The sequence below is a fragment of the Hemiscyllium ocellatum genome, chromosome 3 (genome assembly GCF_020745735.1).
Source record: "Hemiscyllium ocellatum isolate sHemOce1 chromosome 3, sHemOce1.pat.X.cur, whole genome shotgun sequence".
NCBI lineage: Eukaryota > Metazoa > Chordata > Chondrichthyes > Orectolobiformes > Hemiscylliidae > Hemiscyllium > Hemiscyllium ocellatum.
Genome location: NC_083403.1, coordinates 23789361 through 23802111, shown reverse-complemented (window position 1 = coordinate 23802111; position 12751 = coordinate 23789361). Strand labels below are relative to the sequence as shown.

Sequence of the window (12751 nt, the reverse complement as noted above, 5' to 3'; positions counted from 1 at the left end):
AGCAATAATTCTGTTGCTGCGTCACAATCTCTCAAATAGAGAAGACAATATTTTGAAGTAATACCTGTAGACACGCCATTATTTTTGAAGTTTTCGATGTAATTATCTCCAAATGAATCTTTCCCAACCTGTTTTGTGAGGTAAAAAATGTTTAGGTGATAGCATCTTGAAACTAAACACTTCAGTCCATCTTAATAAAGAAACCATGTTTAGCCTTATTTGTCGTAAGAGATCTTAAATACCTCACATTCTATTGGAAGAGCCTGCTGCAAGTGAAAACATCTTTCAAGTCAAAGATGCAAAATTTTTGCTAGTAACAGCCTAGCTCCCCTATTCTTCATTTGTCCAGAGGAGTTGTGACAAATGCATTCAGTCTTCATCCACACCTCTGAAACATCATGATAAATCTTTCAAAAAATTAACTGCACTAGCACATAAGAACTGTTGGGTGTATTCATTTAACATTAAGTACCATATGTGAGGCTTTCAAAGAAGAATCAACTAAGTGGAATCAATTTGATTATATTCAGTAGTGATAATGTCACCAGACTAATAATCCAGAACTGCAATGGGAGACTATGGGCATGGGTTTGAATGCCACAATGACAGATTATGAAATTTGAATTCAATAAATAACCATATCAATTATTGTAAAAATCAATTTGGCTTAACAATGCGCTTTCAGGAAGGAAATCTGCTATCCTTGCTTCATTTGGCTTACGTGTGACAGTGGACCAACCACAATATAGAATCATAGAATCCCTACTGTGTGAAAGTAGGCCATTCATTCCATTGAATCCAAACTGACTCTCTGAAGAGCATCCCACCCAGTCTCAACCTCCTACCATATCCCTGTACCTCTGCATTTCCCATGGCCAATCCACTAACCTGCACACCTTTGAAATGTGGGAAGAGGTGCTGTTCCTCAAGATTATGCTTGGACTGGTAACAGCGCATGTGGCCAAAACCAGAAAAGGTCAGAATGAGGGCAAAGGGAATTAAAGAAAGAGACAACTATAAACTTGTGAATACACTAGAAGATTGAATAACCTTCTGTAAAGAGGCCACCCAGTCTGCATTTGCTGTCCCAATATTAGAAAAGTCAACTTTGTGAGCAGTGGATAAATTATAACCAAATAGCTAAGTTTAAAAGTCTAAGGAAATAGTCTAAAATACACAACACTGACAAAGGTCAATCACTTCAAATGCAATCATGTGATATGAAGACGACGACATCGTCAACCATTTTGGATGGAAACAGCTCAGTTTAGCTTGCTTCCTAAAGAGTGAACAATGTTTATAATAAAGCTCCTACTATTGTTACTTACACCTCCAATTGTTTTTTTAAAATTCATTTATGGGTTGTAGGTGTCACTGGCTGACCAGCTTTTATCACCTGGCCCGAGTTACCCATAAGGTGGTGGCAAGTTGCCTTCTTGAACTGCGGCTAAAAGTCGGCCCACAATGCCACTAGGGAGGGAATTCAGGATTTTGACCCAATGGCAATGAAGGAATGGCGATATATTGCCAAGTCACAATGGTGACTGGCTTGGTGGGGAACTTGCAATCGGTGGTGGTTATCCTATGTATTTGTTGCCCTTGTCCTTCTACATGGAACTGGTCAGGGGTTTGGAAGGGGCTGTCGGAGGATCTTTCATGAATTTCTGCAGTGCATCTTGTAGAAAGTACATCTACTGCTACTGAGCATTGTGGTGTTAAGTTTTTAGAGTGCTGCTGGGGCTGCACTGATCCAGGCAAGTGGAGATTATTTCATCATACCCCTGACTTGAGCCTTGTAGATGGTGGACAGGCTTTGGAGAGTCAAGAGGTGAGTTACCTCCTGCAGTATTCCCAGACTCTGACCTGCCTTTTTGGCCACAGTGTTTATGCAGCGGGCACAGCTGACTTTCTGGTCAATGGTAATCCCCAAGATGTTGACAATGGGGGCTTCTGTGATGGGAAGACCACTGAATGTCAAGGGGCAAAGGTTAGATGATCTATTACTGGTGATGGTCAGCTTGGCATTTCTGCGCTGCAAATGTTACTTGCCACTCTTCAGACCAAGTCTGGATATTGTCCAGATTGTGTTGCATTTGAACATGGACTGCTTCGGTATATGAGAATTGTCATGAATGGTGCTGAACATTATGCATTCATCAGCAAATATCCCCACTTCTGATCTTATGATGGAGGGAATATCATTGATAAAGCAGCTGAAGATGCTTAGGTCAAGGACACTACTGCAAATGTGTTGCTGGTCAAAGCACAGCAGGTTAGGCAGCATCTCAGGAATAGAGAATTCAACGTTTCGAGCATAAGCCCTTCATCAGGAAAGGACACTACCCTGAGGAACTCCTGCAGAGATGTCCAGGAGCTGAGATGACTGAAGACCAACAACCAGGACCATCTTCTTATGTGCTAGCAGGGAGTATGTCCCCAATTCCCATCGATTCCAGTTTTGCTAGGGCTGCTTGATGCCATACACTGTCAAATTCAACCTTTATGTCAAGAGCTGTCACTCTCACTGCTGGAATTCAGCTCTTTAGTCCATGTTTGAATCAAAGCTGTAATGAGGACAGGAGAGTGGCCCTGACAGAACTCAAACTGGGCATCACTAAGGCCAGGCAGCATCCGAGAAGCAGGAGAATCGATGTTTCGGGCGTAAACCCTTCTTCAGGAATCAGCCCTTTTTCCAGCACCACATTTTTCAACTCTGGTTTCCAGCATCTGCAGTCCTCACTTTCTCCTGGGCGTCACTAAGCAGGTTATTGCATGATCGCACTACTGATGGTACTTTTACTGATGATCAAAAATACACTGATGGCAATCGTAATTGGCTGGGTTGGATTTGTCCTGCATTTTACACACAGTACATACCTGAACAATTTTCCACACTGTTGGGTAAATGCCAGTTATAACCGTACCGGAAGAACTTGGCCGAGGAGTGGCAAGCTCTGCAGCACAAGTCTTCAGTAATATTGCTGGATTGTTGTCAGCGCCTATAGTCTTTGCAGTGCCCAGTATTTCCAAACCATTTCTTGATACACATGGAGTGAGTGGAATTGGCTGAAGTCTGTTATCTGGAACACTGAAGACTACTAGAGGAGGCAGAGATGGATCAACCACTTGGCACTTCTGGCTGAAGGTTGCCGTGAATGCTTCAACTTTTTTTTTTCTGCATTGATGTGTTGGGCTCTTCCAACAATGGAGGATGGGGGTATTTGTGGAGCCTCCTCTTCCAGTAAGTTGTGTATTTGCCCATCATTCATGACAGGATATGACAGGATGGCAGAGCTTAATATCTGCTCCATTAGTTATGGGATCACTTAGCTCTGTCTATCACTTGTTGCTAATGCTGTTTGACTTGCAAGTAGTCCTGTTTGGTGCCTCCACCAGGTTGACCTCTCATTTTCAGGTATGCTTTCTGCAGCTCCTGGCATGCTTTGCTGCGCTTTCCACTGAACCAGGGTTGATCCTCTGGTTTGATGGTAGGGGTTGAATGGGAGATATGCTGGGCCACGAGATTACCGATTAATACAATTTCTGCTGCTGTTGATGGCCCAGCCTTGATTTGATAAATCTGTCCTAAGTCCGTCCCACTTAACACAGTGACTGTGCCACACATCATGATCAAGGGTATTCTCAATGTGAAGGTGGGACTGCATCTCGACAAGGAGCGTGTGGCAGATTTCTCTTACAATACAGTCAGGAACAGATGCGTCTTAGCGGCAAATTGGCAAGGATGAGGTCAAGCATGTTTCTCCCTCACCACCAGTCACAGCCCCAGGCTAGCAACTACATCTTTCGAACCAGACCAGCTCAAATCAATCAGTGTTGTTGTTGATGCCGAGCCACTCTTGGTGAAATCCCTTACTGAGAGCACATTTCACGTCCTTGCCACCCTCCGTGCTTCCTCCGAGTGTTGTTGAATATGGAGGAGGACTTAGGTGGGAGAGTAACAGAGCATGGGAGGGTAGGGTCATCAGTAGCCAGCACAAGTCTAGCTTCAATGTGAATGCATGCAAAAATACCTATGCATAGCATAAGTTAATTGCAGGAGTAAAGTGGGGAAACGAAAGCTTCAAAAGAAACCAAAAGTACTGCAGATGCAGAAGATCGGAAATAAAAACAAAATGCTGGAGAAATTCAGCAGATCTGACAGCATCTGTGGAGAGACCAAAACAGTTAATGTTTCAAGTCCAATATGATTCTTCAGAATGTGTTGCCAGACCTGCTTAGTCTTTCCAGCACTTTGTTATTATTTCAGATCTTCATAGCCACGGTGGGCAGAGTAAGCTTCTTTTCCTTCTTTGAGTACGCATGCTTTAATTGGAAGTAACACAAGTCCCTTTAATACAACTACTTATTGATGATGCACTTACACAGGGTTAAAAACTGTATAACCCATTATGTAGAATAAAAGTTCTGGCCATAAACAATCTTGACCATGTTATTGATCATTACACATGAATCCTAGTAATTGCTTTAAAAAGCAGTAAATGTCAGATGAGCAATAAAATTTCACCTAAGCACATTTAAAGGTCACATGGGCTGCACAAAAGCCCCTTGGCTATTTCCTTATACCTTTGACGATAAAATGTACCCAACATTATCTGATATGAATCTGATAAGGGGCCAGTATGGTGACTCAGTGGTTAACACTGCTGCCAGCACAAGGGACACAGGGACCAGCACAAGGGACCCAGGTTCAATTTCACTGTCGGGTGACTGCATGTGTGGAGTTTGCACATTCTCAATGTCTGCATGGATTTCTGCCAGGTGCTCTGGTTTCCTCCCAGTCAAAAAATGTGCAGGTTAGGTGGATTGGCCATGACAAATTGCCCATAGTGTTAGCCATGGGAAATGCAGGGTCATAGATTTGGGAAGGGGAGGTCAGCATGGGTGGGAAGCCTTTGGAGGGTTGGTGTGGCCTCAATGGGCTGAATGTCCTACTTCCACACTGAAGGGATTCTATGATTAAGAAAAAAAAGAATGTTGACATTCTTATGTCACATAGGGGATGGCAGTAGGGATTGAAGATGTCATTGTTCTTACCACACTTAAAATATCCTCTTTTATGTATGACAAATGCCTTGTAAAATACATCTGAATTTGGTCCATCTCATTGCTTTCCATGTCCTAACATATGAATTGAATGACTAACACTCATTTATGAGTGCTGTGACACTGACGGATCACATTCCTGAGGAGCTGCTTCATTTCTGATATTGCCTACCTTGGCTCATTGAACAGTCAACAGTGGACCAAGGGAAAGAGCCTGTTTTGGTCTCTTTGTTTATTATATTATGAATCGTCACGGAAATTGATAAAGAAAACATTTATCTAGCAGTAACCTTCAGGTGAAAGTACAGGCGTCACAAAGTCTTTCATCTTTGATGGAATGTCTCAAGATGAGCCAGGTGCAGTGAGCTGCCATATAAAGGAGGCTCTGAGGCACAGCAACAAGAACTGCATCATCCACTTGCACATTCCACATGCAGCATGCAATAGACTATGTAGGAGAAAATGTTATGCAACCTGATATAAGCAGAATGCAACATTATTCTACTGGAGCTACCAAGGAACAAGTGACATTTTCTCAAGAGAAGATTCCCATGAGTGCGGAGGTAGGGGGATTTTTTGCAGTACAGCATAGAGTGCACCATGTAATTCTTGCATGGTGTTCTCTGGACAAATGAAGCAGGCAACAAGAACATCTGATGGATGAAGAGGATCTGTGAGACAAGCAGTATTCTTTGGGAGGAAATTGAGGATATAGATGAGAAGGAACATCACCTTCATTCTACAGCACAGCAGTGTCAGCCACAGGAACCCGCATTTTTTAATTTGAGAAATGCTTTTAATGGTACAGAGTTGGATGACATCAGTATTGACTGTAAATGCGTTAAGGCTGCAAGGGCAAACATCCCTTGTTTAACCCCAATTGAAAATAAAGCTTACTGGTGTGGTCTTCCCCGGTTCCCATAAGTTAATGAAAGTTAACTTTACAGACTGGTGGAAGCCTTCACAACATTTGATATTCCCTCATTCAATTATTATGTTTTATGTTAATACAGGCATGATAAAAAGTGTAGCATTCTTCCAGACATTGTTCTAATATCATTGGGTGCTAAGGAAATGTAATCTTTGTCACTTAATTTTTGTAAGTTTGCATGTAGTAACAGTAAGCAAATAGGAAGGCAAAAGGCATTTTGACATTCATTGCAAAAGGACTGAAGTACAGGAATAAGAGGCCTTGCTAATTGTACTTTGCAGATTTGGTGTCCACATTCAAGGAAGAATATAATGGAATTGGAGTTAGTACAGTGAAGGCTCACAAGATTGATTCTTGGGATAAGAGATTTGTTCTGTGATGTGAGGTTGAGTATGTTGGGCCTAAACTCTCTGGAATTTTTTAGAATGAGAAGTGAACTCAATGAAATGTACAAAATTCCAAAGGGTTTTTTTTAAATAGGATATAGACAGACATGACTGCGGTATCCAGAAAAGGGAGGCACAATGTCAATGTAACAGCATGATTGTTTTGCTCTAAAATGGAAAACTTCTTCACTCAAAAGGGGATCTTTAGAATTCTCTACCTCAGAGGGCTGAAAACCTTTTATTAGGCAATATATTTAAAATTGATATGGTCTCGCAGGCAATCAAGGGACATGGGGAGTGAGAAGGAAAGTGGAGTTGAAGCTCAGGATCAACCATAATTGTACTGAATGGAGGTGGTGGCTTCTCATATGCTATGGTCTACGCCTGTATGCAGGGACCACAAATTCTGCTAACGAAAATATGAAATTGACCCCATTCAAAAGAATCTGCAGCAATTAAAAGGCACAGGATATCGAATTGGTGTTTGATGTTAACATTGGTGAGCACAAAGAAATGACACTCAAAACAATTATATATGATAAATGGATGCTAATTAGCAAAAGTGGAAAAAGAAAAATAAACTAGACGCAATATTCAACATCTTTAGCCAACTCCAGAGCATGATCAGTATGACGACCAAGTAAGGAACATTTTAATTTAATCCTGCTCCTTGCATAGAATTTTGATTAAGCTTCAATTGAGTATTAGAAGCCACACATTAGAAAGGATGTAATAGTTCTTAAGATGGCGTAATTTACCAGAATGCTTTCAGGAATGGAGGACATTTAGTTACTAGGCTATGCTGCAGAATCTGGGATTATTCTGCTTGGAGGATAGGTGGTGGAGGGTAGATTTGAAAGGAGATGGACAAATTTATGATAGTTCTGCAGAAGGTAGACAAAAGAAAAGTCAATCATATTGCCTGATGGTGGAAGGGCTTAGGTGGTCCCATAGTAAAAGATTTTGAGCAAGAGACACAGGAAGAGTGTGAGAAAAAAATTTCCATGACATAGTGAATCATAATGACCCGGAAATCTCTTTCCACCAGTGTAGCGGAAGATAGAACAATGAATGATTTCCAAAGAAAAGTGGACGGCCACTTGAGACACAAACTTTCAGAGGTAGTCAGTCAGTCTTATGAACCTGCTCTAAGAGCCATGGAAAATTAACACCAACTTCTTCTGTGCTGCAATGTCAATGTATTGCTTAGTTTACTGTTGGAAATTTGAGGAGTTGGCATGGGACAACCAAATTCTCACAAAAAGCATCAAGATATTAGCATAGAATTTATTTTTTGTCTTACCTTGCTAACCATTGCCGCTTTGGCTCCAAGCCGTGCTGCCTGGATACACTGATTGGCCCCTTTTCCTCCAAATCCAATGAAAAATTTGTGTCCATGTATGGTTTCTCCTGCTTTAGGTAAACGTGGTGTAAAACTATTGAAAAAGAACAAAAACTATGTGAAAAAAACAACAGATGAATGCAGAGGACATTCCACACAATTCTCTAGCTCTTGCTTTCCTGATGTTATTTTCTAAATGATATCTGGCGGAAGTCCAGCACTCTGACAAATGAGAGGGACTGGTCCTCAATAGGATCACAAGATGAACCCAGGGATGAAATGTCGTATTAGAGAAAGACAATGTGTTCATGTGGGCTGCTCTCGCCCTTCCCATCTGAACAACTGGTTCTCAGAAATAAATTTTGTAACTCACAATCATGAATAGCAAGGCTGGCAAGTGACATTTAAAATTCAATCCACATCCCAATATACAGAGTTAAACCACGTTAATTGTTTTTCAATAGTGCATATGTTCATTCAGATCATATTGGAATTCTGTGATATTTTGCACACATCAGGGCTCAGGAAGTTGATTTTTGTACAGATTTAAATTCATGGAATTGACCAAAATTTCCTTCTTTTAAATTTTGTAGAACATCGCTGGAGAGAAAAATAAAATAATTCATTCTTATTGAACCTGTAGAAGAGAGGTTTCGAGCTGAAGAGCGGAGACCACAATTTAAAAGCTTAAAATGACATCACCAGTCATAGTGTAAAATTAGGGGTGCCTTGTGAAAACTGAGAAATCAACAGACGTAATTTTAGCACAATGTTGTTAATACAAGTTCAGGGTAAATTCTTTTTAATGACCAGTATGAAGTAGCCTTACATATAAGGAATGTTAGAACCCAAAATGTCTGTCACCAGAATGTGAAAAACAATAAATCCAAAACATAATCTTAACATTATTTTCAAAAGGGTTTTACAAGTGTAGTAAGTAGGTCTCTAATTTATATGCTAATTTAATGAAATTATTGCTTTGTGAAATTTGTGCACAGTTTTAACAATGGAAAAAACAGCAGAACAAATATATTGTAAATATTTTGCTTTCTAATCTCGCGATGTGCCTGAAAAATATTTTAAAATAGAGACCACGCTATGTACAGTACTAATAGGATTACTGTATAAATAATGAGAACTGTTGGAAATGAATTATTACAAACATCAAACCAAATGTCTGTTAAGTTTTTTAAACAAATCTGTCAAGGGTGTCATTGGTTCGGCCAGCAGTTATTGCCCATCTCTAATTTTCTTTGAGGTGGTGGTAAGTTGTCTTCTTGAATTCATGTGGTGTATATCCACCCACAGTACTGTTAGGAAGAATCCCAGGATTTTGACTCCGCAACAGTGAATGAAGGGGAAAAAAAAAATCAGGATTATCTGTCTTTTGGAAGGGAACTTGCAGGTCTAATTCCAACATCTAATGTCCTTGTTTTCACACGTGATAGAGATCATTGGTTTAGATTGTGATGGCAAAACCATCTTGGTGAATTAGTGCAGTCCTTCCAGTATAACTGTGCACTGCTGGGGGAAAGAGACTGAACGGTGAACATAAAAAATACAAGAACGAGAAGGTGGTGTAGACAATTGAGTGTCTCAAGCCTGCTTCACCATTCTAAGGATCATAGCTGTTCCCAGCCTCAGTTTCACTCTCCTATCTGCTCCCTATAATCCTTTAAAAACTTTACCTAATTAAAAACCTGAATAAATTTTAAAAAAGGAAGAGATAGACAATACCCTCGCATCCACTATACTTCAGGATAGCGAATTCCACAGATCCACAACACTTTGACAGAAGCAATTTGTCTTTGTCCGTTTCAAGTCTGTCAGCCCTTATCCTAAAATTATGACCTCTCATTCCAGAACGCCCCACAATGCGAAATATCTGCTGTACATCTAATCTGTCAATCCCCTTTAGCATATTAAATACCTCAGTTTGATCTCCTCTCACTCTTCTAAATTCCATACAGTACATGCCTAAATTATTAAATCTCTCCTCCCAAGACATCCTTTCTCTGGAATAAATTTATTGAACCTTCTCTGAACTGTTTCTAACACAATTACATCCTTCCTCATGCGAGGGGTCCGAATCTGCATGACGTATTCCAGATACAGTCTCACCAATGCAATGCACAATTGTAATACTTCCCTACCTTTAGCAAGAAATGATAAAATTCAATTTTCCCTCCTTATTACCGGCTATACTTGTATATTAGCTTTCTACGATTCATGCATTAGCACACCCAGATCCTTCTGCACCAAAGCATTTTGAATATAGTGGATAGAGTAACAGTCAAGCAGCTTGATTTGCCGTGTAAATATCAAGCTTGTTGAGTGTTGCTGAAACTGCACACATCCAGACAAGTGGAGGGTATTCCAGCCTTCTCCTGACTTAGACTTTGTAATTGATCGATAGAATTTGAAGAGTCAAAAGATGAGTACTCCATTTTATATGGATATTAATATGCTAAGTAAGATGTGACAACTTATGGGCGGCACGGTGGCACAGTGGTTAGCACTGCTGCCTCACAGCGCCTGTAGACCCGGGTTCAATTCCCGACTCAGGCGACTGACTGTGTGGAGTTCTCCCTGTGTCTGCGTGGGTTTCCTCCGGGTGCTCCGGTTTCCTCCCACAGTCACAAAGATGTGCGGGTCAGGTGAATTGGTCAAGCTAAATTGCCCGTAGTGTTAGGTAAGGGGTAAATGTAGGGGTATGGGTTGGTTGCGCTTCGGCGGGTCGGTGTGGGCTTGTTGGGCCAAAGGGCCTGTTTCCACACTGTAAGTCTAATCTAATCTAAACTATAAAAACAAAAGGGGTGTGTCTTTGAGGGAAAGAGACCTCGCAGGAAGGGGATAACAAAAGGATTCCTTAACCTGACAAACTACTAGCTTCATTTCATGCAAATACTTCCTAAATTTAACCTTTATTTCCCTCATGTTTGTAATGACCTGATACCAGTAAAATAAAGATACCCTGTTTCATGATCTCTGTCCATATCTCATGATGCACTTCTGGCGCAGTTGACAGGCATCCACAGCACAGGAACTAGCCATAGCAGACAAGATTGTAAAGGTACCTGATGGCAATGGAGTGGACTGGGGAAGAATTAAAACCGGCAATATCCAAGAGGGAGGCTGAAGCTGCTCCAGGAATGTTGCAGGCTCTGGCATTGACAGAGAAATAGGATCTTGAGGCCAAACTGAAGAGAACTCTTAATACTAGGAGAGAAAGGAAGGAGTGTCCAGATTTGATATTCTATTTGCTAATTCGCAGGTACCTGGAAAGATTTGGAGAAAAGACCCGAAACTCCCAAGGAAGACTTGGATTGACAGCTGGCCATGACATACTTCCATGCTAGTGAGCAGCATTCAGGATGAAACACCTCTGCAGCAAAACCCATTGAGAAATACTGGTAAGAGATGCAGTTGTTTAATAGCACGTCTGTGAGGTACTGAAAAGAGTTTTGAAAGGCAACAGCCAGAACAGTGGTGTTATGAGGAAAGCAAACTGAAGAGAAGGACCTTGATCCTGCATATCCAGATCTGGAGAAGTTGCTCAACTATACTGTCCACCTGAACCTCATTTTTAGATCGACCAGCGTCAGGATACTGAAGGACTGCTTAGCGGAAACATAAAAACATAGAAACTAGAAGCAGGAGCAGGCCACTCAGCCCATTGTTTTTCCTGAATGGTCGAGCAGGTACAAAGCGGATCCTCTATCTCAATGCCACATTCTTGCTTTCTCCTCATATTTCTAGATTTTAAAGCATCAAGGGATATATCTCTTTGTTGAATATATTCAGTGTCTTGGCCTTCCACAAATTCAGTACACTTTGAGGGAAGAAGTTTTTCCTCATCTCATCTGATCCTGAGGCTATGCTCCTGCATCTTCCCAACTAAGGAAAACATCCTCCCTGCATCTAATCTCTTCAGCCCCGTTAGGATTTTATATGTGAGGGGTGAGAGCATCCAGGTAGAGTTAAGGCAGCTTACTGGTGACACATCTCCATTTCTTTAGAGCATGCATCACATCATATAAACCATAGGGAATCATTGCATTCCTAATCACAGGAAAAAGTCTGTCAATCAGGGAGATGACTGTTGTCACAGACAGGGAGGTGGACCTCAGGCTGATGAAGCAGACAAAACAGATTTCTGCATAGCATGTAGTGATCCAATCCTTGTTGTCTCATCTCCACAATAACATTAAGGCATGCTCTAAAAAGGTGTTGGAATTGGGTCAGGATTGGATACTTCATAAAGAGGCTGCCCTCAACAACCACGACCACCACGGCTGTCAAGCAAAGCAACCCCATCCAGTGCAACATCCTTCCCTTCTCATCAGATGTTAAATTAGTTGGGCCTCCCATGGAGATCTAGGCCTTAGGTAAGAGGTGATGAGGATGTAGAAGTTCCTTCAGAGAGAGGCTCAGGCCTATGTAGAACAATAAGCAATTCCCCTGAATGTGAAATTTAACTAAACTAGGTGCAGAGAGGAAGAGATAGGTGTGGTTTCAATTTTACCATCCATCTCAAAAAATTGTCAGAGCTCTAGCTGATTGAAATGATTATCAATAGTCTTCATTATCTTTTGAAGGCCCAACATTAACCAACACAGCAGTTCAAACAGGCACAGAAACTGATGAGGCACCGCAAGAGGATGAGGGAGGATGATGACCTCATTTTGATCTCCTTCATAAGTACATCAGTAACACTCTGTTGAATCTTAGTCCTGACATCACAGGGAATCATAGTTGAAACGTTGCCTTAGGAGACTTGCAGAATGGGCACGGACTTGGTGTCATTAATGAGAAAGAAGCGAGACAATTCATCTTTCCTGACAATCTTCAGTGTCAGTGGCAGTTTAAGATGAAGCAATATACCAAACGATGGAAAAGACCACTGCTCTGATTAGAGTGCAGTTTTATAGGCTTGAGTTTGCTTTCTGATATTGATAACCACTGTTAAAATTAAGAGATGTACTTTGGCCAAAGCAGGGAAGTGACTTCACCCCAGCATGTGATCCC

At 41.2% G+C, this 12751-nt stretch overlaps 1 protein-coding gene across 3 annotated transcripts in view; it reads right to left on the bottom strand.

The window, feature by feature from the left end:
• The window catches only part of rbks (ribokinase), a 150488-nt gene that overhangs the window by 83360 nt on the left and 54377 nt on the right, over positions 1–12751 (bottom strand). For all 3 annotated transcript variants that reach the window (XM_060856122.1, XM_060856131.1, XM_060856140.1), the window contains 2 exons: positions 7685–7817; positions 65–128 (listed from right to left, as the gene is read on the bottom strand). In XM_060856122.1, the coding sequence (XP_060712105.1) occupies positions 65–128; positions 7685–7817 (197 nt within the window). The remainder of the gene's footprint in view (positions 1–64; positions 129–7684; positions 7818–12751) is intronic.